Source organism: Coturnix japonica, chromosome Z, assembly GCF_054131305.1.
Source record: "Coturnix japonica strain WE chromosome Z, WE-NBRP24, whole genome shotgun sequence".
Classification (NCBI taxonomy): Eukaryota; Metazoa; Chordata; class Aves; order Galliformes; family Phasianidae; genus Coturnix; species Coturnix japonica.
In genome coordinates this window covers 63,260,292-63,286,889 of record NC_140702.1, presented here as the reverse complement: position 1 = coordinate 63,286,889, position 26,598 = coordinate 63,260,292, and the positions used below count along the sequence as shown (strand labels likewise).

Here is a 26,598-nt window from a genome sequence, read left to right as displayed (position 1 = left end):
TTTTGTTGGATTTTTTACACTTGTGCTTGTCCTCTTAACTCAGTATGAAACTGAACTCAGTACTGTACAGAGATGAGTTTGCAATTTGGGTCCTGGTAGATACCCAATTAACATAGCCACATAAGTTCGCCTGCACCTCTTCCACCCAAGACATCTGTACACAGGGCAGTGTGTCACACTGACACTTAGTCACCGCACAGCTCTGTGCCCTTAGCAAACACAGATGTGCTCCAACTTCTGCCTTATGTCAAAGAACAACTGTGCTAATCAAGGAGCTGATATTTCAGATGCCATTGTTACATATTAGGGGCCAGCTACTAATGCAACTGAACTATTACATTTTTTTATTTTTTAATTTTTTTTTTAAATGAAATTTAAATGAAGGGGGGTGGGGGGGTGGGAAGGCTTGAACAAGGGAATGATGATCTATAGATTTACCTGATTCTAAAAGCCTAGGCTTTAAGGCATCTTTTTCACCTTTTGCAAAGGAAAGCCGATATCCTTCTAAAAACCCCTGACAATCTTCAATAGGCATGTCTTCCCACTTTACCAATATCGAATCTGAAGAAGTTTCTTCTACAGTAAAATTTGGTGCACGTTTTGGAGCTGCAGGAAGAATTAAGGAAAAAAAAAAAAAAAAAAAAAAAAAAAGTTAAATGCTGAATCCATGCAAATGTTGTAATAGTTTAATTTCAGGGCTGGCATGTTCAGCTTTCCTGAATATCTTTCCCTCACACTCAAAAACACCTGAACAGGTGCCACTTCAGAGACACAAGTACATTGGTCTTTTTCTTATTAATTACTGCAGCTTAACCGAATAACACCAGATGAGAGAAAAATCTCTTCTTGGGCAATGTTTTTACAGACACACACACATAAGTACACGTCTTCACATAACAAATGCCAAAAGACTGCATGAACATTCAACACATATGAACTCCTTTTAAAGGCTTTAGCTTTGTGATTGCATGGCTTGTCGTCAAATTAAACAAACCTCACGCTGCTATCATGGAAGTCTATCTCAGCTTAAAAGAACAGCCTTAACAGGCACCACAGGTCCTTACTGCAGTTCCTGGAGCTTACTGAGAACATTACAGCAGGTGTTGTGTAAGGGCATGTAACAGGACATAGCCTAATGTCAGACACTGATCTATTACCGTCGATCAATGCTGAACTCATGTTTGAGAAATGCATCTATTTTGTTTTGATGAATACCTGTCAGAAGCCAAATTTGATGGCTAGAATAAACCTATGGATTTTCAGCAAAATGAATACCCTTATTTTCTCATGTTCAATGTATTTCTATTATCTAACGCTTTTATCTTTTTATCTTGGAAGTTCCTAATTCTGCTTTGAATGCACACTGAAAAACCTTCTGGGAGACTGTTCATTACTTTTACATAAATGCAAATGGATGAAAGATTAGTTTATACCAAAATTTTCTCAATTTCACCTTCAGCTTTAGCAATGAAATCAACAACAGTTTTTCCAAGGGCTCAGATTAGTTCAGTAGCTCAGTTTTCCAAGCACACTGTTCCAGGAGAAAACATGCTAAACTTCAAAGTGAAATGGGCATTGTAGTTATATTCCACACAGGAGCTGTGATCGTAAAGAGCCAGGACAAGTTCAGGCTCCTGGAAGTAAAAGGGATTCAGCCACTAGTGTCACCAGGCACATAAACTCAAGCCTCAGTCCACACCCCAGGAAGCTGAAATGAGTGAATTCAGTATGACAGGGAACTCATTATGACAGTAGCCAAGAAACAAAGTACTCAGAACTCTGTCAAACCAAAGGAAGTTGTCCTCTCTTCTCCAGAAGGGACCATATCACTGAGGTTCACATTGTAACTGTGCCTTCAACTCCAAACACTGTCTATAGAGGAAACTTCTGCTCTGTAGTGGCAAATCTTACATCACAATAAAAGCTGGAGGATATAGAGTTGTTTCATGCTGGCAACTGGGATGCATCAAGAAATATATTACAATTACATACAGAGAACAAGCAGAAGTCAGTAGCACTGTTCAACAGTCTCGTCTCAATCTTCAACCAACACAGAGCTAAAAGCAGATACAGTTAAAACTCACTTTGCAAAGATCTTGAATGATAAAGTACACTTACGCAGCTCTTTTGTATACCCAGTTATGTTTTTCAGTAACTGATATCCACTGGATTTGCAGCCATATAGTGAAAAGTTGTATCTCACACCAGGTCTGAACAGAGCTGCAAGAGAAAAGCCACTAGTGAGAAGGTCTCACTTACAGACGCTAATGCTACTAACTTTCATATTGTGCATTCTCACAGAAATGAGTATTAAGAAAACGACAGCCTTAGACTGCAGCATTAGATACAAACAGTGTTAGTCACAATTTAGGTGCATTAAGCAAATCCAGCACTTGGAGAAATTTTGTTTCTAAACAAACATTAAAAATAAGCTACTCAAATTGCATAAATTGCTCTTTCCATGAGGAAACACAAACTGAAGTTATTGAAACAATCCATTTACTTTCCTCCCACAGCAGCCATGTGGATCCTGCCTCCTCTTTGGAAACAAAAACGCATTTTGAAATACACAGACTTACTGCAGCAACAGTGCAAAGGAAATTCAGAGAACTCTCAAAAGTGACACTGAAGCACTTCAGCAATGAACTCCAGGTCTGAAATGACTCTACAAAACCCAGACAGTCATCAAACTTCTGCTCTGAATGCCTTTGATAGAGGCACACGTGTTTAATACTACACTGTATAAATAATTTACAACTTCCTGTGATTTCTGCAGGTCAGTGTTTTCAAGCTGAATCTCCATCAATCTTTTCCTAAACAAGCAGCCTCTGTGGACCACTACAGAAATCAAGTGAATTTTTGTAGGAGTTCAGGTCCAGATGGAGAGAGACTTCTGGACCAAACACAGAGGTAAATGTGGTAGCTTGAGCCCAGCCCCCACAGCCTGGAAACTCTCACAACAGACATCAAAAATTATTGCAGGAAAGAGTGCAGGAGTTGAGCGGTGCATTTAGGACAGACACAGTATTGTCTGCTTAGAAAATGCAAGAGCTAGCCAGCATAAACAAAAACAACATGGACACAGCATTGTATCTGCAAGTAGGAAAGCATATTCCTTACCTACTAAGTTCGCACCCACCCCAACTTTTCTACATACACAGTTTGAAGTTGTTTTTTCTTTATATATTTTGCTTTATATAGCAAACACTTCTAGAAAGTAAATATACATATTTACAGGGAGAAGAGAAAAAAATCTGCATCTTTCTTAGGTCTTTTCTTTTCTGCTTCTACTAGTCCCACAGCAACTGAGACTCATTTCCCCATCTCCTCACCAGCAGCTAGAGACCTGGAATGTGCCCCATTCCATAGAATTTTGACTGCTGAAAGTGATCCAACACATGGAGGTCACACTAAAACATATATATATATATATATATATATATATATATATGATACAAAAACAATGCATTAGTCTTCCCTCTATCCTGAGCAGTGCATTTTATGTTTAGAATCCAAGTACATCCTGAACCCTAGATTGACCATTATGTGTTATGCTGTAACAGGATGTTGTTGGGTATAGCTAGAAAAGGTAATTTCAATATAGTTAATAAATGTGTGATGATAATAGTTTAGTGATGACTAGTATTTGGATTTGGTAAGGCTGCATAAAAAATCTTTGATCCATAGTATCGGTACTGCTCTCACTTCACTTCCTACTCAGACTCTGAACCAGAAAAACTCAGAAACTGATTTCTGACTTACCAGATTTTATCACCGCATCTGTTGTATTTGAAGGAAATTTCTGCCAGTCCACACTGCAGGGTTCCGACCCAGATGAATGGCACCATTTTACTATATAGCCACAGGTCATGTTGGGGTAAGAATTCCAAGAAATATAAATTCCATTCCCCATTGCCACAGCTCGATCTGTTTTGACATTGTCTGCAACAAAGATGACAAAAAGATCCATCAGAGACCAGACACTTATCTGTAGTCAAAGCTGAAAGAAAGCCTTCCAGCCAGAGCACAAAGGTTTTATAAACTGCAGTGATTTCTAGCAACAAGAAGAGCACTCCTGGTACTGTGAAACTTGAAACAGCACACTCAGCTATGCTTTCTGAAGTGCTGGAAATCAAATGTAGCCTGAAGCAAATCCCACAGCCAGTCTTAAGTATGATGATGAGAAGTACTGCAGCTCAGAACTGGAAAAAAAAGCACTTTTTCAAGGTAAGGATTTACAGCAGATGGCAGGTTCAAATCTGACTTGACACCAATTTGGCAGGAGCCTGCAGCTATAAATTCCTGCTGTTATTTCAGCTAACAGTTTGCTTTGTGTTTCTGTCAGAGTGTCTTGCTGTCACTCACCCAACCACAGACACACAGACATTTGTTTTTCACTGAGAATCGACAACAAAAGTTGAATCCTTTCACACAGATTCCAGGCTATGAAAGGTAAATAAATAAAAAAAAAGAAAAAAAAAAAAAGAAAAAAAAAAGGAAAACAAACAAACAAACAAAAAAAAAAACACAAAACCAGACCAAAACAAACCTGCAGTGCCCTTTGTTTATTTTTTTGTTTCTGAGTTTTTAAAGTTTGGATGCCTCTGAACCAATCAGATCTGAGAATGACTTGTGATTCCTGCAGCTTCCCTCCCTGGCTGACAGACAGGACCCTGCAGAGCTAAGAGATGTTTTCCAAGAGCCTTCACAACAGCTGTGGCCCCACAACTGATCTTCAAAAGCAGTTTCAGGGTTTGAGTTTTTCCTTATTCAGTATTCTCATTTATGCTCCCTATTGAGTCTATTATTTCATGTCATTAAATCCATAAACCATGGAAGGTTGAAGGGCAACAGCAGTTTTTAAAAAGCAGTGTTGTGAAACCTCACTCTCACAGACATGCTGTGAACGATGAAGGACTGCTTAGCTCTAAAAAATATGAACATATGCTAAGCGTACACTAATATTCTAACTTGCTAGGCCAGGCACAAAAGACACATCTGGTTAAACAAAGACAAATCAACTCCAGAAGTCTTGTAATATTTTTCCCTAAAAAGTACTATGGATCCAGTGAAATCACTCTTCTGTGATGCTGGAAGAGCATATTTGTAATTAGACTGCTTTAATTTTCTTACAGACATGAAAATTTCCTATTTTTACACTGAGTACATACCCTCTAAAATTCTTATATACACCACATTCAATGTTATTTCCTGAGCCAGAAGCCTAGAGTTTCACCCAGGGTAGCATTGCTCATTTTGATGTATTTATAGCTTCAATCTACAGCAGGAGAAACAACTACCAGCACTGTAGCACTGCTGTAAAAGAGGAGTCTGTAACAGCCAGACTGTGTGCCCTGAACACTAAACAGCACTTTCCACAGACAGCAACAAATTAATTAAGGCAGAGTATCCTTTGTTTGTGTTGTTGGGTTCCACAAAACCTCAATAGATCTTAAGCCTCAGAGCCACTGCTCTCTTATGGACACTGAAAGCACTTACAGATTGCACACAGGAAGCAGCCAGAAAAGATGTTTGGGTAAAAATGTCATCCAGTTCAGTAAATGAGTCATCTTTCATGACTCCCTAGTCAGTGACTCAGACAATTCCTATACCAGCTTGGGAGCAAACCTTCAAGGAGTGCAAGTTGGGTAACACTGAGGGGAACCTCAGACATCTCAAGTGCTCAATACAAGAGAAAGCTACAAATGACTGCAAAGCTCCAGCTGCCATCAGCTGTCCCACACCACAAATCTATTACAGAGTCCTACCCAGTGACTAGAGTCTAGTACTGGTACTGCATGAAGAGAGCTATAAAAGCATTTATTTTTAATTTAGCTGTTCCATACAATTACTTTTCCTTTCAGGAAGCAGAAAAAGAGAACATTTTTAGGTGTTAGTGCTTTGGAGAAGCACAAGAAACATTAAGAGCTATTATTTTCTTTTGCATAGAAACATGTTCGTTTTTCTCTCACTGCTGATCTCATTCAAGGCATGCATCTTCCTTGTAGGAGATGGAATTTTCTTACCAGAGCCAGAGTTGTAAGGATGGCTATGTTACCTGCTCTCTGAGTGGAGAAGGAGAAGCAGTACATCCTCCGCACAAAACAGCTAAAAGATCCAAAGGTTCAGGCTTTGGAGATCACACTCCTCCTGGCAAGCAGGGAAGCATGGACTCTCAATAACCACATGCAATATCATCTGCTCCACAAGATTAGAGTTAAGAGCAGAAAATCATTATCTGGCTCAGCTATTTCACTTTACAAAAGCCCACAGCAAGAGTGGCAGTGTTTTAATTGGGAAGCTGAAGTCCTACCTTCTTTACAAACCCCAGCTCCCAGCACAAGGATGCCAACATTTTACCAGCTGGCCCAATTAATATTCTCCTGCAGAGCTCAGAAGCATTGAAGCAACAATTCCTCTCTTAAAAAGGCACACAACACCTCCAAATATTTACTTTGATTCTCTTCAGCATGTAACACTTCTTGGTATCACAAAGGAATGTGCAGAAATAAACTGAGCTCCTTAAACATCAGAGAACTATGCTAGAGCTTTGAAGTTCCACCCTTGTTGCTCCTGGGAGGTCTCCAGAAAAGCAATAGTAAGAGAGGCTGCACACTATCATCCTTTTTTGCAGAGATCATAATTAATTGGAAAGACGCAACCCTAAAAGCAAAGCAGCAATTTTTTTCCTCCCCCATGCAGTAGATTTGCCTGGAAAAAAGAAACAAAGACCAAATGCAAAACAAGCAAAGCATGTTTGATCTCATTTTTCAATCATCAAACTCGCCAACAATATTCCCCAAGCCATGAAGGTGCTAAGCTCTCCGCTGGGAGCACTCACCACTTGGAAGTTCCACGCTTGTTATCCTTGAAGGAGGAGATGAGCCTGCATGATTTTTGGCTACAACGCTAATTACACAGTCATTTCTTCCAAGTTTTATCTCAGTACTGTTTGAAGGCTCTGTGACTTCTTTATACTCCAGTGATTCCTCTAGCAGGTAGCAGGACACTTCATGAGACACAATTTTTCCATTGGCTTCAGAAAGGGATAAGGGCTATGAGCAGACAAAGAACACATTACAAAATAATAATAATAATAATAATAATAGTAATAATAATAATAATAATAATAATAATAATAAAAAAGTTAAGGAAGGGGAAAAGTTGAAGAAGACATAGGACAATGTGATTCTAGCATTCCAATCCCATTGTCTGAGGAATGCATAGGACACCCAGGCAGGAAAGACAGTAACTCAAGTGTAAATTTGGAATTTAATACAAAGGTTTTTCTATGTTTTTCATTTCTACCTTGGATTTACCAAAAATTTAATTGTTCAAGCAAAATGCTTCTCAGTGTAAGTTTTAAACACAAAACTTCAGTAAATTTCCATTTGGGGACAAGTATTTTTTTATGTGGATACTTCTATAGAAAGTTAAGAAAAATAATCTGATTTATTGACTATCAACTTATTTGCTTATAAATCCGTAGGAAAATGGATTTTCATGCTTAAAGTTTTAACATACAGTGTAATTTAAGATTTCTATCTACCTTCCAGAAGATTCTCAGACTTTTTCCAGAAGGACTTCTCTCTCTCCAGATATCTGGTCCTCTGGCAGGAGCTAAGATTAAAAAAGAGATTCTTTTTTCAGGTTGCATTGTACACAATTTATCATCTATCAAAAAGTTAGCTTTGTAGAGAGCTAATTTAAAAAGCACATAGCTTCACAAGTTCACTCTTTATCATCAAGGAAACAGATAAACTTACGGGCTTCCAATGTTGTGTGTTCCTCTGTCCCACTCCAACCGCTCCATCTCCAGAAGTGGTCAGCAGCTGAACAGCGCACCCTGAACCGGTATTTGGTGTAAGGGTGCAATGCATTAAGCTGAGCTGTGTAAGTTGAGAACTTTCCACCAGGCATGGAGACATTATGCTGTTAAAAAGTGATATAATTTTATTTGATAAAATAAAATTCTTTATTTTAAGAAACTTTTCTTATCTTTTCTTTTGCCTGTATTCTGTGCTGAAAGTCAACACCTAAATAAGGTGGTGTTTTCCCCAAGAATACAGGTTGGAAAAATGCTACAATCAAATTATAGATAACTGTTGCCTGTCTGAAAGAAAGCAGCCTTCCCAAGGAGAGAAGGATTACTCAACGCAACAGTGTGAGAACGTGAATATGTTTGAAGAGTATCAAAAAAATACTAAAACATATTTTCTGTGCAGTCATCCTAAACAAAGGAAAATAATTCAGAGGTCTGTCAAAATGAAGTCATATGTAGCACAAAAACATATGTATGGAGCACATACACTCCTTCTGCTGCAATTGTTCTCTAATAGTGCGAGCTTCCAAGAGGATAAGCTCTGCAGGCAAGAGCATGCTGCTGCTTCTATCAAACCTCTTTAGTCCCTCCTCTCTCCTATGAGCAGCAAAGTGTTAGCTCACAAGTTCCGTCAAGGTTTTGCCTCTGGTACACAAAATCTGAACTCCCACCATGAGTGTGCACAGCTGACTGGGTGGACAAAGGACTTACTCCTACAAAGGCATGCTACACACACAGTCCATCCGAGTAAGAAGCCCATCATGCAGCACCCATACCAGACAGAGCTTTTCCCTTCAAAAGACAGCATCCAAGTAAAACTTCTGTTCATAGTTCTTACTACAGTACTACTCCCTCCTGTTATTTAAAATGGTACAAGTCTGTAGAGTATTTCTGTTCCACAACTACTTAAAAACAAACAAACAAACAAAACCTAGGCATGGGAATGCACTTTGCTGAATCTAATTATAACACATGTGCATCACAGCTGCCAAAACTGGACTCCAAGTGAGTTTAAGCTGCAACTAATTGTGCATTTGTAAAGCCAAACAACAACTTGAAAAATATAAAAATGCCAACAATCTCTCGTACGGATGGAAAAGCTTCTGAAAACATCCTCAAAATGCCATGTAAATACCCATAACAATTTCACAGCTACTTTTTTTTTATTACAGAGAACTCTTGGAGGTTTATTAAGCAACCAAAGACAACGTGACAATGCTGTAAGAACTTCTACCAAGCTGTGCACTATGTTTCAAAATATCTGTAAAGGAGGGCACAGATACAGGTGCAGTGAAGCAAACTGCTGCGGCAGTGTATGACTTTATCATCCTCCACTGCCCCAGATAACTGACCTGGTAGCAGCATTCACAAGCAATTATGCACTCCAGGCTTCAAACAGTGTAATTCAGGCCAGACAGAACTGTGCAAAACTACTTTTTGGCATTTTAAGCTGAACTGAAGGGGGGGTGATGCTTAGACGTTTGTTTCCACTCCTGATTGCAGCAGAAGCAGTTACTGCTAGGAGCAGAAAATGCAGGCAACTGTGGGTGAGGGTATCTATAACTACAGAGCTTTTATTTACATCTAAAAGCGAGTTACTTCCTCTGATAATTCCCAAGGCATTTGATTTTCTCTGCAGTACTTAGTATCTGAGTACTGCTAAACACATCACCACAGAGAATACAGACAAGTTTAAGGCTTCCACAGTCTGTAAATGCTTCTAAAGTATTTTAAAAATGAGCATGTATTTGTTACTACCCTATTATTTTAGAAAACACACACAAAATTAGTATGTTCACTGTCAGCTTCTTCACTTCTGTGGCTTGAGTGACTTTGTACAAGACTGTGCTACTAAATCTAATTGGGCAAGAGAACACTCCTGCTACAAACAGCCTGAGGATCAAGCACTGATAAAAAGCAGTCTGTGAGGTTACTGTGCTCACAACATAAGTTCAGGCTCTTTACACCAAGGCTGGGTAATGCAGCATCTGTCTACATGAGCTGGCCAGAGACAGAGATACTCCATCTGAATGAGCAGTCACAGAACTTGGAGGTAAACCTGAGGCCAGCCGAACAGGCAGCTCTGCCATTAGGCTTCCCCACCGACACAGATCACCCACACACTACTTTAGGCAATAAGGGAGAAAGGGATATACTCCCACCACCTACGCTTGGTATCTGATGCCGGTGTCTAAATTAGTGCCTTAAGCTCCTTTGACGGCAGAATAAATATGCAGCACCAATCAGTGACAGAACACCAATGCTGGGCAGTTGCTGGAAGAAAGCCTGAATGCTGGAAATCCAAACCCCACCTAAAACCACCACTTCCTCTCCAGCTGCAGAGGTCTTTACCAAGGATTACCTACTGACATGCCAGTGGGATGATCTCTCCCTATGCTGCCTCTGCCCCAGTGACATATAAGCAGGTTTAGCAACACTGTATTACAGTCATACACAAGCCAACTGCTAACAGCATGCAAATGAAATGTTCTCTTAGTTTTCCTAAGAGGAGGGAAAAAAAAGAAAATCAACTACAGACTAGTAGAGGCAATCAGAGACAATCACCATGGAAGTCTGTGTGGCAGAAGCAAAACCTGGAAAGAAAGTGCATTAGTACAATTAGCAGCATAAAGGACAGACTGCAAGGACAGTTACTCAAAGGGCGGGCAAAAAGTACTGTGCATGAAGGCATGAGTGTATCTTCTTTAAGTGCCAAATAATACCACAGCTACACTGACTTTCCCCTAAGCTACTATAAACGAGCAAAATACAGAACAGCAGGCAACAATGAAAGTGAGTAGAACTTTCTCTGATTGTACTAGATGAGCTCCTAGCCATTCCTACATTAAGTAAGATGATCAGAACAAAGATATGAAGAAGATTGTCATTTGAGCCAAAAAATTCACTGAAAATAACACTTACCAGTTTTTGCTCAGAGTGGGCACTGCTGATTTCAATTTGACACAGAAGCCTGATCTCAGCAAAGCTGCCATTTATATACCAGTGCAGACGGACACTTGTGGAGCTGTTCCCAGAAACAGTTAACTTTTCCGGAGTTTCTGGATGAACTGGATTAAAGAAAAAAACTTTTATTCTAAGAAAAGAAAAACCAAACACATTAATTTCAGGTTAAAAACATTTTGTTTTGAAAGACTGAAGAGAACCAGAAGAATAACTAAATCACCCAATTAGCACTTAGGACAGCTGGAGCTGCAGAGGTACCAGCAAACAGCCTCACTCCTGATGCGCTTCTGTTATTAAGCAGGGAAGCAGATTTACTTATGCTGAGTGTTGTTGGCATGCATAATGGTCTGGAGATGCAGGTAAACATTTCACCTACTAGCTACTTTACCACAACAGTGAAATATGGGCCATTTCATTTTCAATACATGGACACATGAAATTCACGCAATCATGGGAACCTGGCAAGTTAGAACTTAAAATCTGCAGACCTCTCCACCTCACCCTGTCCAAAACTCCTTTCATGGAGCTTTTGTGGTCTATTCAATGCTACTGCTCAGAGTGGTTAGAGAAAATAAATCTCCACTTTTGGAATTGCTCCAGTTACCCTTGAGCAAATATGTGCTCTACGTTGAGAATTAAGTGTACAGAGAGTGAAAGAAACAAAAGGAAACAAATTGAAAACAGCAGTCGTACGGACTGGATGCAAAACAGCCCAGTTTTTCATTAACATTAATAAGTTATACCAAAGTGGCCTGCCTATATATTCCTACAATTCCAGTCTTAGGCTGCTTGTCATTAGGAGATGAAAATGAATGAGCCATCTTTAACTGCAAGCTGACTTTTACAGAGTGGATGGCTGAAAAATATAAGCCCTAGAAACTCTGAATCCACAGCTGTAGTGTGATTGTGTGGAAAAGGACAGGGAGGAGAGGAAGCACAAGAAAGGTGATCATCTTCTCCTTCTCTTTGTTTATACCATGAGTGCAATGAAGTAAGTTCACAACCACAGATGATCACACCTATATGCATATTATCTACAGTAAGTAATGTTCTTGCTAGTTCCTCTTAGCATTGCCCTTTCATGCTCTAAATGCTGCATGTGTGAGCCTGTATAATGTTTTGCCCTATAAGCAGACATTGAAGTACGGAATCATAAGATGGCCTAGGTTGAAAGGGACATCAAAGATCACCAAGACCCAACCCCCTTCAGTGGGCAGGGTTGTCAGCCACCAGATAAAGCAGCCTGAGGCCCTATCCAATCTGGCCTTGAATGCCTCCAGGGACAGGGCATCCACAGTTCCTCTGGGCAAACTGTGCCAGTGCCTCACTGCCCTCTGCATAAAGAATTTCTTCCTAACATCTAACTTAAATCTCCTTTCTTTCAGTTTGAAGCCATTTACTCTCATCCTATCACTGTGTAAAAAGTCAGTTTCCCTCCTACTTATAAGCTCTGTTCAAGTACCGGAAGGTACTGAAGTCCCCCCAAAACCTACTCCTTCACCAAGCTAAACAAGCCCTGGTTGCTCCACCTTTCTTCATAGGAGAAGTGCTCCAGCCCTTTCATGACTTTTGTGGCCTCTTCTGGACCTGCTTCAACTGCTTCGTAGCCTCCTTGCACTCAAGGCTCCAGGCCTGGAGAAAGTACTCTAGATGGGAATCCACAAAGGCAGAGCACTTCCTCCACCCTGCTGGCCACCCTTCTTTTGATGCAGCCCAGCATACTGTTTGCCTTCTGAGCTACAAGTACATAGTGCTAGCTCATGTTCAGCTTTTCATCCACCAGAATCCCAAAGTCCTTCTCCACAGAGCTGCTCTCAATGTGCTCTTCTCCCAATCTGTAGACATACCTGCAATTGCCCTGACTCAAGTGCAAGACCCTGCCTTTGTCCTTGCTGAAGTACCCATGGAACCACATTTCAATCCTATTCAGCTCCTTCTGGACAGCCTCCTTTCTGTCTGTTGTGTCAGCTGCTGCATGCAGCTTGATGTCATCTGCAAACTTGCTGAGGGTGCACTCAATCCCGTCATTTATGTCATTGATGAAGACATTAAAGAGTACTGGTCCCAACAGGGGTCTCTGGAGGACACCACTCGTGACCAGTCTTCACCTGGATATACAGCTACTCTCTGGCTCCAGACATCCAACCAATTATTCATCCACCAAAAAGTCCAGCCTTCAAATCCATACCTCTTCAACTCAGAGGTAACGATATGTGCAGGACCATGTCAAAGGCCTTGCACAAGTCCAAGTAGATGATATCAGTTGCCCCTTCTTTGCCTACTGAATCCATTGCTTCATCATAGAAGGTCATCAGCTTGGTCAGGTATGATTTGCCCTTGTAGTTCACACACTAAATTTTAAATGCTGATTTGTAATAGAATACAAAGCTACACATAAACAGCAGATGCTTATTATTAGATCACAAGCAGCATTTATCCATACAGCAGCATATATAGTGCAGTAGTACTGCTGTAGAGTACATACAGTACAGGCATCTCCCTGCACGCCCTATCTTTGTGCCTCAGAACATGTGCTAAGCTTTCTTAAGTTCAAATCACAAAATGTGTCAAAAAACTTGTGACAACAAAGCAAAACAATCACAAGCATAACATGTCAGTGTTCTTTGAAACCATAAACAACCTTTAGTGTGTAGTAAACATATCTCTTTGCCTTTATAACTCTCAAGACTTACCTCTCTGATTTAAATCAACCAAAAGCGATGCCTCTGTTTGTCCAATAGGATTGGAAACTCCTAATACAAAACTGTAAGTTTTCTGATCAGCCAGAACAGGGAAGCCACAAACACGCTCTTTCTTCATTTCATTTACTTCACAGGAAACATTTTTGCCAGATATACTACAAAGTAAGCAAGGGTTGGGGAACAATATTATTTTTGAATAGGCAATTTGAAGGTAATTTATAGCAACTGTCAGAAGTCTAGACTAAAAACACAGTAAAAAATAATGTGTTCATTAAAACACATGACTTTCAGAATGAGTTGACTGCAGAGGCATATCTAGAGCTGCAATACAAGTTAAAGTGGCATCAGTTATGACTTGCCCTGTTCTCACATGAAACTCCCCTCTTTCACTAGCATAATGTTTCCATCTTCTTGCTTCTCAAAAGCCTAGAAAACAGGTAGGCCCTGTTAAACCACCTCGCAAGTCTCAACTAAGACTCTTATTTGAAGTATCTTTGTTCAGATCAGCATACATTTGCATTGGAAGTAGCTTCTTGATTGCTTTCTGAGCTAAGAAAATTTAACATAGGGAACATCTTTCTCTATCACCCCTGCCAAACTTAAACTAAGATTTGTTGCCTAGGATACATCCACTAGTCCCAGCCATTTTTAAATCAAAAGCAGGCTGGTAATACCCAAGACCAGAGCAATGTCTTCAGGGGTTAAAAACAGACTGACTGTTCACTGACTAACTTATGTTGCACATAAGGCAAACTAGTGGGACATCAGCTTCTACTTTCCTCTGGATGATACCACTGTTATTCCTCATTCCCAGTGTCTTCCAGGTAACGCACACTCTGCTTGCTCTACACAGTCCAGCTTACAATGCTGGGAGGGGAATGGGAGTAGGCTTATCAATATTTTTCTTCGTAACATTTAGGAAATGTTTCCTAGTCTGTCTTACAATTGCTCCTCAGTAAGTTTCTGTCCTCCTGTATAGTAGAAGTAATATCTGGAAGGTGATCAAACACAGGTTGCACTGGAAAAAAAGGAGTGAATGACTCCTACAGTCTCCCGGTATTCTTACATTGGTCTTATCCACATGTTGGCAGTAGTCTGACAGAATAAGCCCTTTATTTTGTCATTAGTCCATAACAGCATAAGTCTGTGGGAAGTATCATCTCTAAGTCCCATTGCAATTTTGCAAAATGAGGCTCATATTATTTTGTTTTCAGAGTTCAGTTCCAATTTCCTCAAAAATATTTCAGGCTCCAAACAATGAAGATTTTATGTCATATAAGGAGACAAGGAACAATTAGTCACAGGCAGCAAAGGATGTATTCTAGTTCTACCTTTTCACTCCTACAACGCTGAATGGTTTTACCTTTCAATTAAACTGTACTTTGTTCCTCGTACTCCATATAGTCCACTGGCTCTACCTGGTTTCCAGGTGCATTTTATTATCACAAAGTTGGATGTTTCACAGCTGAGCTCTTCAGGAATATCAGGACCATCTGTAGCATAAAACAAAACCAAAACAGTTAGACAAACTATTCCCATCTCAGTCTGATAAGTGAAACTGTGACATGTGCTTAAAAGAAGCAAAGAAGTGTTAGGGTCTACTTTGCCAGGTCTAGCTTTAACTAAAATTGTGTGGATACATATTCATTTCCTCTACTTTCTTTTCTCCAAATCTACCCCATCAGGAAGAGTATCCTGGCAAATCTTACTTCCCACTAAGCAGCTACACTGGTGAGTATAAGAAACACTGGCAGGACACAGACTTCACTACAGCCCAGATCTTCAGAAAGTATCGTATGGAATAATCCTAGAAGATTATTATAGTCTTCGTTCACTGATCCCTGATTATTTATGTGGAAGGTTCTTCCACAAAAGCAAACAGAGCATAGATAACATAAAAATGGCATCTCACTGAGGAGTCATTAAAGGCTGGATTCTATTTTGCATTTTCTAACATAGACAGAATATGAACGAAGACAGAGACTTTCAAAAGATACATGTTGGAGTTGGAACATGCTTTCAAAATGATTTCCTCAGTCCCAAGGACTCTAAGTCCACAGTGAGTGCTTGCAAAGGAAAACTGGAGCTATGGGAAGATGGCAATTCTCATAAGCATTATGATGAAAACACATGAAACTGAGGTTTATTAATTAATGGGAAGAAAAAGCAGACAATTTCAATAGTTTGTTTCAAAAGGTAGCTGCATCTGGAAGAGATTTCTGGGGCTGGCAAAGATACACAGAAAAGATACATGGTGGTACAGCATCTCTGAAGAAAATATTAAAAGAATATTTTGAAGATATCCCAGGGAAAACAAACTGTCAGACAAATTCCTTCACTGTAATTAGCTCCCAGGAAGTTACTGTCCTGGATGAGCATCTGTTGTTGCTTCAAGCACAACTGTTTTATTGCTTTCATTTGACTGGTATGTTTTTGCTTTCAATTCTTGTTCTTACTCTTGCCTTTATTAGGAACAAGTTGAAATGCATGATCTTCCAAAGTTACAGAAAATGAGGATAAATCATTGAATGCTGATAAACTACTAAGTATTACACATAATGAAGAACTGCCTCAGGAAAAGAGGTCCAGAAGGAAAGACACTATGGGACTGGTTCTAGAAGACTCTCACAGGTATTCACTGGGTACCCTCAACCCCTCATCCTCTCAGCCCTGGAACCTTCTCCACGTGCTGGAGTTTCCACAATGAAATTAATCATGTGAGTAAAATCCCAGTTTATCCTTATAAACCAAAAGCTAGGGAATAGCAAAAAAGCCACAACAGCATGTTTCCTAACAGACTTAAGAGTCTTAAGAGCATTTCCTCAAGGTCAGTAAACATAATTATACATACATCCTACAAACAAGACAGTTCCATCCATCCCATTTTCAGACATTCTGCACACTATATTTGTCCCACTGGCATCTGAAGCATTGGCATTTAGCACTCTGATTGCACTGCTCCGACTGCTCAGACGTATTAGTGGGTAATCTTTTGCTCCATATGACATCCGTTGTACCTGCCGTCCTTCTTCATGGACACAACAAAATGTTACATTTGAACCCACTGCCACCACAGTGTCCTGAGGAAAAAGGCCACTTCCACTGGGCTCAGTATCTTTTCCTATCAGAGAAGGAAAAAACAAAATGAAAAGAAAAAAAAAAAAAAGAAAAAAAAAAAAAAAAAAGAAAAAAAAAAGAAGACAAAAACAATTTGCTATGAATACAGTATCAACTAAAACTTAACTCAGGAGAACACCAGTGCACCCAAATAACCAAATCAATGCTTTACAAGGTTTCATTTACTAATAATTAAATATTTCTCTATTTAAAATACCCCCCCAAAAGTGGTGAGTCATCACAACCATAACACTTTTCCTCTGATTTTGCCTTAGATATCATAAAGTAATGGAAGTCCACGTGGTGCTAACAACATACATACCAGGAATTACTTCTACTGGGCTCCAGTCACTCCAATCCTTGTGGCCATCAAATTGTGTTACATTAATATAAAGGCGAATCCTTACATAATGCGATGTACACTCCAAAGGCATATCTGATTTCCAGTTCCAAGAATGAATTACGTCCTCATGGGTCAGTTTTGAATTGTAAGATTCCTACAAAGTTTTCCCCACAAAAAACGAAGAGTTTGTGAATGGTTGTTAGCAAAGACATAATCTTACAGCTGTCAACCAAAGGGGAAAATGAGTGAGGTTAATAATAAACTCGCAGTGGATGGCCACATTGTTTCATTTAACTTTCAGTTGCCTTGTGAATTTACTTGGACAAGAGTCTAAGATGCTAAACAGCCTGCCAGCCAGGCAAACCACCAGCCAGGAATACCAGAGGGCAGACATTTGAGGGAGAGTAGGCTGTATGTTTCAAAAGGTATATATTATATCACAGTAGGGCCTCCTCCATGTTCCAACTTTTCCAGCATGAATCTCCTGTAAATTTTAGCCTTAGAATACATATTTTATCCTTTCCCCTTTTCTAAAAAACAAACAAACAACAACAAAAATACCCCACATAATAGAGTTAAAAATTAGGTTAGAAAACCTGGGGAAATTGTTTTCTAAACTCTTGTTAAATTTAGAGGGTACTGTGATCTCAAAAATCACAGAATCGTAGGGGTTGGAAGGCACCTCCAGAGATAACCGAGTCCAACCCCTGTGCCAAAGCAGGTTCATTACAACAGGTCGCACAGGTAGGCGTCCAGGCAGGTCTTGAATATCTCCAGAGAAGGAGACTCCACAACCCCCCTGGGGAGCCTGTTCCAGTGCTCCGTCACCCTCACCGTAAAGAAGACCTTGCTCACATTCGTGCAGAACTTCCTATGCTGCAGATTCTGGCCATTTCCCCTTGTCCTGTCTCCACACACTACTGAAAAGCATCTGGCCTCTCCATTCTGCCTGCCCCCCCCCAACTCAGATATTTATAGACTTGGATCAGGTCCCTTCTCAGTCTTCTTTTCTCAAGGCTAAACAGACCCAGCTCATTTAGCCTTTCTTCATAGGGGAGATGCTCCAGATGCTCCATCTTCACCATCTTTGTGTCCCTCCGCTGGACTCTTTCCAAGAGGTCCTTGTCTTTTTTGTACTGGGGAGCCCAGAACTGGACATAGTATTCCAGATGAGGTGTTACCAGGGCAGAGTAGAGGGGGAGGATCACCTCCCTTGACCTGCTGGCCACGCTCTTTTTAATACACCCCAGAATGCCAAAAGAGCACACTGCTGGCTCATGGCCTACATGTCATCCACCAGATTCCCAGGTCCCTCTCTTCAGAGCTCTTCTCCAGCAGGTCATCCCCCAACCTGTACTGGTGCATGCAATTATTCCTCCCTAGGTGCAAGACTCTACACTTGCTTTTGTTAAATCTTATCCAGTTTCTTATTGCCCAGCTCTCCAGCCCATCCATGTCTCACTGAATGGCAGCACAGCTTTCAGGCATGTCAGCCAATCCTCCCATTTTCATATCATCAGCAAACTTACTGAGGGTGGCCACTATCCCCTTGCCAAGGTCATCATAGTATCATAGTATCACAGTCTCACGCGGGTTGGAAGGGACCGTAGAGATCATCGAGTTCAACCCCCGGGATTTGAGCCTCTGTGCTGCAGAGCGGCACTTCTACCACTTGCACCACAGGGGATTCGAACCCGGGCCCCGGTGTGGCAAAGCGGCACTTCTACCACTGCTCCACTGGGGCACACGACTGTGCCACCGGGGCACACATTCATTGATGAAGATGCTGAACAAGACCAGACCCAACACCAACCCCTGGGGAACACCGCTAGTAACAGGTCTCCAGCCACACTCTGCACCACCAGTGATGACCCTCTCTGCTCTGCCAGTCAGCCAGTCCTCAACCCACCTCACTGTCCACTGATCTATCCCATAATTCGTCAGCTTTTTTATAAGGATGTTGTGGAAGACAGTACAAAATGCCTTGCTGAAATCAAGGTACCACCGCCCTCCCCCCATCCACCCAGCCAGTGACAACATCATAGAAGGCTACCAGGTTGGTAGAGCATGACCTCCCCTTGGTGAACCCATGCTGACTATTCCTGATAACTTCCTTTTCTTCCAATTGTCTGGAGATGGCATCCAGCACAAGCTGTTCCATCACCTTTCCAGGGAGAGAGGTGAGGCTGACTGGCTTGTAATTACCTGGATCTTCCTTCTTGCTCTTTTTGAAGACTGGAGTGACACTGCTTATCATCCAGTCTTCACACACCTCCCCCATTCAATGACAGAGAGCTGTTCAGCAGTCACCTCTGTCAGCTATCTCCACACCCATGGATGCACCCCATCAGGTCCCATGGATTTATGAACACTGGTGATATCCACTGATAAATTCAGAAGACCTCCTACAATACTGGAGACAAAATATGCATGCTTATTTTTCATAAAGGACAAAAAGGACTTACTCGTGTGACATCTTCCATTGTTTCCTTACGGAGTACCTCAATCTCCCAAGAGGCATCCAGTCCATATGGGAAGGCTGATCCATTATCACTCCACTTCAGAGTTAATGTGAAAGTTGAAAAGTCAGGTGTTAAACTAAGTATGTGTGGAGTGAGCGGAACAAATGCTTGAAAAGAGAGGGAAGGAAAAGAAACAACAACAAACACATTCAAATTATTAGTCAGCAACAGCAGCCCTACAGGTGTTTAACAGACATATTTCTACTCTGAACTGGCTAGTAGCCATACAAACATGTAACTCAGCTTCTGTGATTAGAACAAGATGTGCTCTGTCATTACTTGAGCAGAAAAGTGCTGAAGACAGCACAGGTGCTGATGAGTCACCAGGTAGCAGTTACTTGCAGACTTGTAATTCAGTGATCATGAACTGATTCTTCCTAATGTATAGCCAGGCAGGCATTGTATCTTTCACAACTTTCACTCCATGCCACAAAGATAAAGTGTGCTATAGAACTGAAGTGTACATAAGCATACAAGAAGAGAGGAGGATGTAAAATCCACCAAAAAAAGAAGAGGATTTTAGAAAAAAGCAGGAAATGGGTGACTCAACAAAAGTGAGAGCAGAGAGGTAGGAGAGCAGAAGCACAGCAAGGAAGAAGCTCACATGAGGCTCTGGAGAGGATCATGAGGAATATGATTTTAAGATACAAGAAACAGGGAAGGCATGACATGGTGATAGAGACATGACAGGGAGATTAAACAGAAGCATCTCTTCTACAAATGGATATTGGTGAAACAGGAGTCTGAGAGGCAAGGGTTATAGAAGTTCAGATGGAATTGGGCCTGGTGCAGGATAAATCTAGTTTTTAAAATGCATGATTTATCCAGCTTGGGTCCTGGCCAAGGCTCTGAGAGCTTGCAACATGTTCAGAGTGATTAACATGCTACCCGGGATGTCTTGTGAGGAACCTGAAGGCATCCCTCCTGCCTTGAGTCAGACAGATGCTGGAGAACCCAGTCCATTCCCCCACATATTTTTCAGTTCTCTTTTGTTCACGTTGCCTAGCAGCTCTCAATGGAGAAGAAAACTGTGCTAAGGATAAGAAGGGCTATTGAGTTCAGATTTTGGCTGCATTAAAGAGTATGGAGGCTAGCCAAAACCAAAGACTAAATTATGAGTAACTGTGGCAGATTGCCAGTTTCAATCTTCATCTTACAGCTGGGAAGCTGGGATGATCAATGAAGTTACTTCTGGAAGTGAAGAAGAACCAGAAGATGCAAGATGAAGAAAAAATTAGCTGTCTACTAGTTCAAGTTCTGCTTCCGTAAGAAACACTTGGAAGCAACCAGTGCTATTAAACCTGACAGACAGCAAGTGGTGGAGTTGGAAATACACAACGTAATGCCAATGGTTAGAACTACTGGAGCTGATTACATGGCAGTGGTGTTGGGTGACTGTTATAGTTTCAATACAGTTACAGAGAATCTGGAAGAACACGTACTTGAAACTCTAAGGAGAAAGGTGGTGGGTATAAATATTAAATAAGATAAGGGGATTTCCTTTTGAACACTGGACACCAAGATCAGTGAAATTTCCTCAGTGCCAAGGAAGCCACAGTGTTGTTATCAAGGTATGAAGCAACTTAGTGTAGGCCACCACTGCCTCAACCTACAGATGCTTTCTTGCTTTCTTCCACCTTTCAGAGAAAGGAAGTAGGAAAAAGTGCTTTGTTAAACTATGACTCCAATAGGATGAAGCAAAGGTGCCAAGCATAGATGTCTTTGCTGAGTTTCATATAAATTTAAATGGAATGGACAACTTCAGCATATATTAAGAAAATATGAGCCTGTCATGAGTGACTCTTGATATAAATGATCTTAAAACATAGCCTAGTTATGGGAATAAACAACTTAATTCTGTATTGGTTCAGTATTTAAGAAGGGAGAACAAGCACTAGGAATTTTAATCTGCCTTCTCCCAGTCAAGTCTGATCAAATGCACTTTATGCTCCAGGTAGAACACAAACCAGTAAATATGCTACAAATCCTTTCTAATTTGCAGCAAAGAAAACAAGAACACAGAGTGATTAGCAGGAGCTAACAACATTAGGCTTTGTTTCCTCCTCACACTCTGCCCTTAATTTCTCTGTGATAAGGGGTTCCTGGGTTTTTTGTTTTGTTTTGTTTTTTCCCTGAGGGAGGAGAAATAACAACCCTCTATGTATGGCTAGATTCATATGGACTCATTAACATTCTATATACAGGAACAATGACAAAAAAAAATGCAAGCATCTACACTTTACAGCATTGTATACATATTATGAAAGTCTGAATCCTGACACTTACAGATGTCTTTCTTGTTAATTTCAAAGCGTCTAGTAGCAAAGGCTGTTCCAGAAATGCTGTATGTGGTTATTTTCACAGTGATGGAGCTCTCTGGGACTGGAATCTCTACTCTTTTCTCCTTAGTTTTATAGCACCTTGGAAGGTGGTCACTGAAAAGATAGAGAGAATTAATCCGGTATTTCAGCTGATGGGAAGTTAGAACAAGTTAAGACATTTATGTAGGATACTAACAAAACACAAATTATCTGAAACGTTCAAACAGAACTCTGTATCAAATATGTCTGTGAAGGACTTGCAGGGGCTTTGGTTAGCATCAGATTAATAGACACTCCTTTTCCTTCAAGCCACTTTTGTCACAGTGGTAGACCTGCACTAGTTGTATAATATGGCCATCCAGTTCTTAAGAGAACACCTCAAAGTGAAAAACTGACTGAAAAAAATTTTAGAGACATCTTTCTAAAACCTACAATTGCCAAGAATCAGTATTTCAAAACAATTTAAATTTAATAATAATAATAATAAAACAACAGCAACAAAAAAAAAACAACTCAGCAGTTTCTTCCTTGCATTTCCTGATGCCATCTCTCTCAATTTATTTCCAGTGGGATAGCAAACAGTACATTCACCCACCTGTGACCTCACCTCAAAACAAATCAGCTAGCAGGGGAAGAACAGAGTGCAGGGGAGAGAACTACTGAGATTCCAGATGGAAATGCAGTCTGCACACAGTGTTTGTGCAGTGCTCAGCACAATGTGATCTGGCCTTTGTCTAAAGGTCGTAGATACATACATAAAACAACAATGCATGGGTCAAGTCTCTTTGCTCATAATCATTGATATGCAACTAGAAAGGAAAAAAAAAGTTTGGAAAAATCCAAATCTTCCTCTTGAGGCAGTGATAGGAGGAAGGAAAATGATGAGAACAATGCCAGACTTCCTGCTGAGAGATTATTACTCACTTATGAACTGGAACAGGACACTGGAACTCCTATCTGTTGGAGTCAAGAGCTTGGGTTGAACTTTCCTGATTCACACAAAAGATTCTGGACTAGTGAAGGCCAGTTGAGACCTGAGTGCTCAGAAAGGCCATTCCTATTCTGTACTGAAACATCATTAGAGGATGTTTGGGTAAATGAAAAACAAAATTTCTTTCCCTATGGGAGGTCTGCATGAAGCTCAGCCATCAGTCTCTGCTTTGGGGACCCAACCCTGCTCTGCTTTGCTAAGGAAGAACAGAAGCAGCTACGTGGTTGTTGTTGTCACGAGGGCAGTACCTTGTGAACTCTGCACTCAAGATCTCTGGCCAAAATATCACATATACACAATTTTTGTATAGAAATAATAGCTGGCAATGCAGGAATAATAACTAAACAAAGAAATCAAGCATGTAGGTGGAAGAAGTGCAGCCAAGCGCTGAGACCCCAAGGAAAAGTTTGGGCTGCCTGCAGAAGTAACAGGGAAAAAAAAGAGCGCAAATGTCTGAACTGGGAGAAGGATCAAGATACAAAAATGATTTGAACTCAGTCCTAGCACATGATAAGTATTTGGCAGGCCCACAGCATGGGGAATTGCACATGTAGTTTCCTTAGTGAAAAACATTCTGAAGATTTTATTTTCTTCATGTTTTTGAAATTTTCAACTTGTATTCACTTCAGAAAGGCTACCGAATTTGTGGACTTGTTTTTATATTATCTCTGATAAACTGTTCTCCAGACAGCTTAAAATTTAGATAAGTTATAAGACAACCACCAAGAGATTTTTAATGTTTTTCCACGTGTAAACCTTGACGATTATGAATTCTACCTTGTTGGCACACAGTATCAGGATCTGCTTCTTCCAACTATTATTTCCTTTTGGACTGAACCTGGTATGAAGATGTCCCTTATGAAAACTCTGAGTAAGGTCTAGGCAGACACACAGAGAACTCTGAGTAAAAGAGAGCATCTTCCAGCTCTTTGAAGAGATCAAGGAGGAGATTTTGGCAGGAGAATTGTTAGTGTGAAAAAAAAACCAAACAACTTCATCAGAAACCCTGCCATTGCCTGAGTTAACAGTGACTGTGGAGAGCACCACTGGAGGACAACCGGCAGGCAGACTTTTAGAGGTAAAAAAGCATTATGAATTTCATGGGCAGAGTCTGAGATATAACTATACATTAATCACAGCTTAGCGTTTTGCAGTCAGGTAGGTAAGGAACTTACTTTGTAGTGTAACAAAACTCCGCTTGTCCATGTCTTCTTTTAGATGAGATATCCCAAGTACAGACCATTTTATGTAAATTGTGCGTGACACATTTTAAATTCTGGGGGTCCCCTTGTGAACCTGAAATCATGTAAGAACTACAGTCACAAATAGCAGTCATAAATGACCAACTGTAAAACAAATACTATGATTTTCACTTGTAGGCATTACGTTTACATATTTACTGCACAAATTTCTGGCCAGTATTTTAAAACCACTGCAAGATTTTTGAGTGTGCCTGATCACAGACAGCCACAGACTACTAGAAGGATTTCCACAAGTACAGAAAATCTGGATTTATATTTGTTCATGAGATGGGCAGCTGTCTCCACAAAACCCATTCCTAGACTGGCCTAATAAGCAGGCTTTGGGCCAATGGCGAAACCGCAAGCACTGATGATAAACCTAATGAGTTTTGGTTTTCCTCCATTGTCCCACATGAAGGACAATTAATGATAGATGGGCAATTAATGATAATGTGTGAAACTGTCACAAACAGCTGACACAGACAGCAGGATGGCCTCAATGCAGATATCTACACCAACTGCACATGCAGGCTATCAGGCTATCATAGCTGCATTATGGATAATTTAAAACCCAGCTTTATACTGATTAACAAGATATCAACACCTGCTGGAATAGAGAGACCAGGCCTGGCAATGCTTCTATCTTAAGGATAGTGTGGGATCACAGTGGTGGCAATTTTTGAATGCTCATAAAGTAGGAAGGCACCATAATTAAGCAGTGTCAGTAGAGAGAAACAACAACAAAAAAAGTGAACTAGTGAATTACGTAACAACATACTCACCGCTCTCTCGACTCTGCACTACACTTGTTAAACATAAAATAGCTAGCGCTAAAAGACAGCGGAGGTTTGGATTCGTCCACATTCTTCTTCTGTTTCCCAAATGGCAGCTTCAAGTAGGAACAAACATCATCTTCTAAGGAGCTGGTCAGTTCTAAAATTGAAAAAAATAAAAGTAATAATAATAAAAATAAAAAGAAACTCTTTTGAAATCCCAGAGCTGCCATCACCTCATAAATGCTACTTTTTGTTCCATCTATTTTTCTTTTTCAGTGATGCCACCAGGTGTGTTACTGACTTTCTTTTCCCTGACTGGCAAGCAAACCTTTTTCACTGTCCCAAACACTCCCTGATGCACACTTTTTCAGAAAGCTATTTCAAAAATAGATAACTTCAGGATTCACACATATGGAAAACACAACTGTACAAAGATCTCCTTTAGGACCATCTCATGCCAGACAGAACAGACATGGCAGTGCATTCTCCTAGAACAGGTATTTATCAGTGTAGATTGTATGTCACATTTACAGAAGGTCCTGAATACCACCATTGCAAATGTCCCCCATTTAGGGTGAGGGTCTAAGAGAGCAGAGTAGTTTGTCTGATTATCTGTTTTTCTTTTCACTCTGATAATTCCTCATATTTTTGCCATTCAAACCTATGAGATGCGAGAACCAAAACTGATTAACTGAGGATCACTGGTTCAATATGCTGCTAAATAATAATTTCTAGAGCAAAAACAAAAGAAAATAAATCTAAAAAGAAAAAAAGAAAAGAAAAAAAAATGGCCACTTCTGTGTCACTGGATACTTGCTGCCATAAACATTGACCTTAAGGCAAAAATCATCTAGAATATTACATTTAATGTCTTCTTTGAAGATGAATGGATTGCATGTTTTGCAAAGGTATGTTCATAAAAAACTGAGGAACACATTCAGTTCCACCCACACTTCAGACAACATCAGTTTTAGTTTTCAAAAAGAAAACTGCAGGAAAGCTTTTGCTCAAGCTCAACCTATCCCTGAAGCACTGTTTCCCAAATCATCTGAAAACTTCAAAAACCTTAGTTTTCCGGAGACCACAATTCTCATTTCCTGGGGGGCTTTTTCACAGTGACACAGATGAGAAGGGGCTAGATTATTTTCACCCAGGAATACAGCTGAGACACTCTCTCCTACAGAACAATTTTCTAGCACTGCAGGTCAGCTCTTTCAAAAGTAGTATGAACTGGAAGACCACCCAACCCTGGAAGTCTGTTCCAAAGCTAGATTTATGCTCCTTCATCTTTCAATACAGACACTTTTATTACTATTATTTAAGCAAGTCTCCCTTACAGGAGACCTGTGAATGCCACAAAGACTTCTTTGCTCCCCATCAATCTGTGTGCACCATGTTAGGAGAAGTGTAGCAGCATTACTTCAGATAATGCAGAACTCTTCACAATTAGCTACTGCTTTCTTTTGGTCTGCAGCAAACTGGCTGAGGGAATGGCACAGGCAGAGCTGGAGCTAAGAGAGATTCTGTGATAAAGGTCAATGTTATATTTGGAGAGAAGAAACACCCCTAAAACGTAATCTATTTTCATCATATTCTCAAGTGAGTCCCAAGTTTTTGTTTTCATACATTCTTAAACTGGAATAACCATGCCATGCAACTTGTTCAGGGCCAAATCAGAAGTAGACAAATCCATATTAAGGACTAATTAAGAACCTGCCAGCACTTAAAACATAATGCTGTCAGTGCCAGAAGCACCCACTGCATGTTGGCATCCCTTGAGGGCTTCATATCGTATTTGC

General features: G+C 40.4%; 1 protein-coding gene across 6 annotated transcripts in view; it reads right to left on the bottom strand.

Annotated features, from left to right (window-relative positions):
* The window catches only part of LIFR (LIF receptor subunit alpha), a 90,202-nt gene that overhangs the window by 10,192 nt on the left and 53,412 nt on the right, over nt 1-26,598 (bottom strand). For all 6 annotated transcript variants that reach the window (XM_085528794.1, XM_015848485.3, XM_085528795.1 and 3 more), the window contains 15 exons: nt 24,806-24,956; nt 23,958-24,078; nt 21,757-21,905; nt 19,414-19,577; nt 16,928-17,102; nt 16,340-16,609; nt 14,852-14,981; nt 13,480-13,643; nt 10,745-10,890; nt 7,767-7,932; nt 7,550-7,620; nt 6,842-7,055; nt 3,763-3,942; nt 2,119-2,220; nt 439-606 (listed from right to left, as the gene is read on the bottom strand). In XM_085528794.1, coding sequence (XP_085384920.1) covers nt 439-606; nt 2,119-2,220; nt 3,763-3,942; nt 6,842-7,055; nt 7,550-7,620; nt 7,767-7,932; nt 10,745-10,890; nt 13,480-13,643; nt 14,852-14,981; nt 16,340-16,609; nt 16,928-17,102; nt 19,414-19,577; nt 21,757-21,905; nt 23,958-24,078; nt 24,806-24,887 — 2,302 coding nt within the window. In that variant the 5' untranslated portion in view covers nt 24,888-24,956. The remainder of the gene's footprint in view (nt 1-438; nt 607-2,118; nt 2,221-3,762; nt 3,943-6,841; nt 7,056-7,549; nt 7,621-7,766; nt 7,933-10,744; nt 10,891-13,479; nt 13,644-14,851; nt 14,982-16,339; nt 16,610-16,927; nt 17,103-19,413; nt 19,578-21,756; nt 21,906-23,957; nt 24,079-24,805; nt 24,957-26,598) is intronic.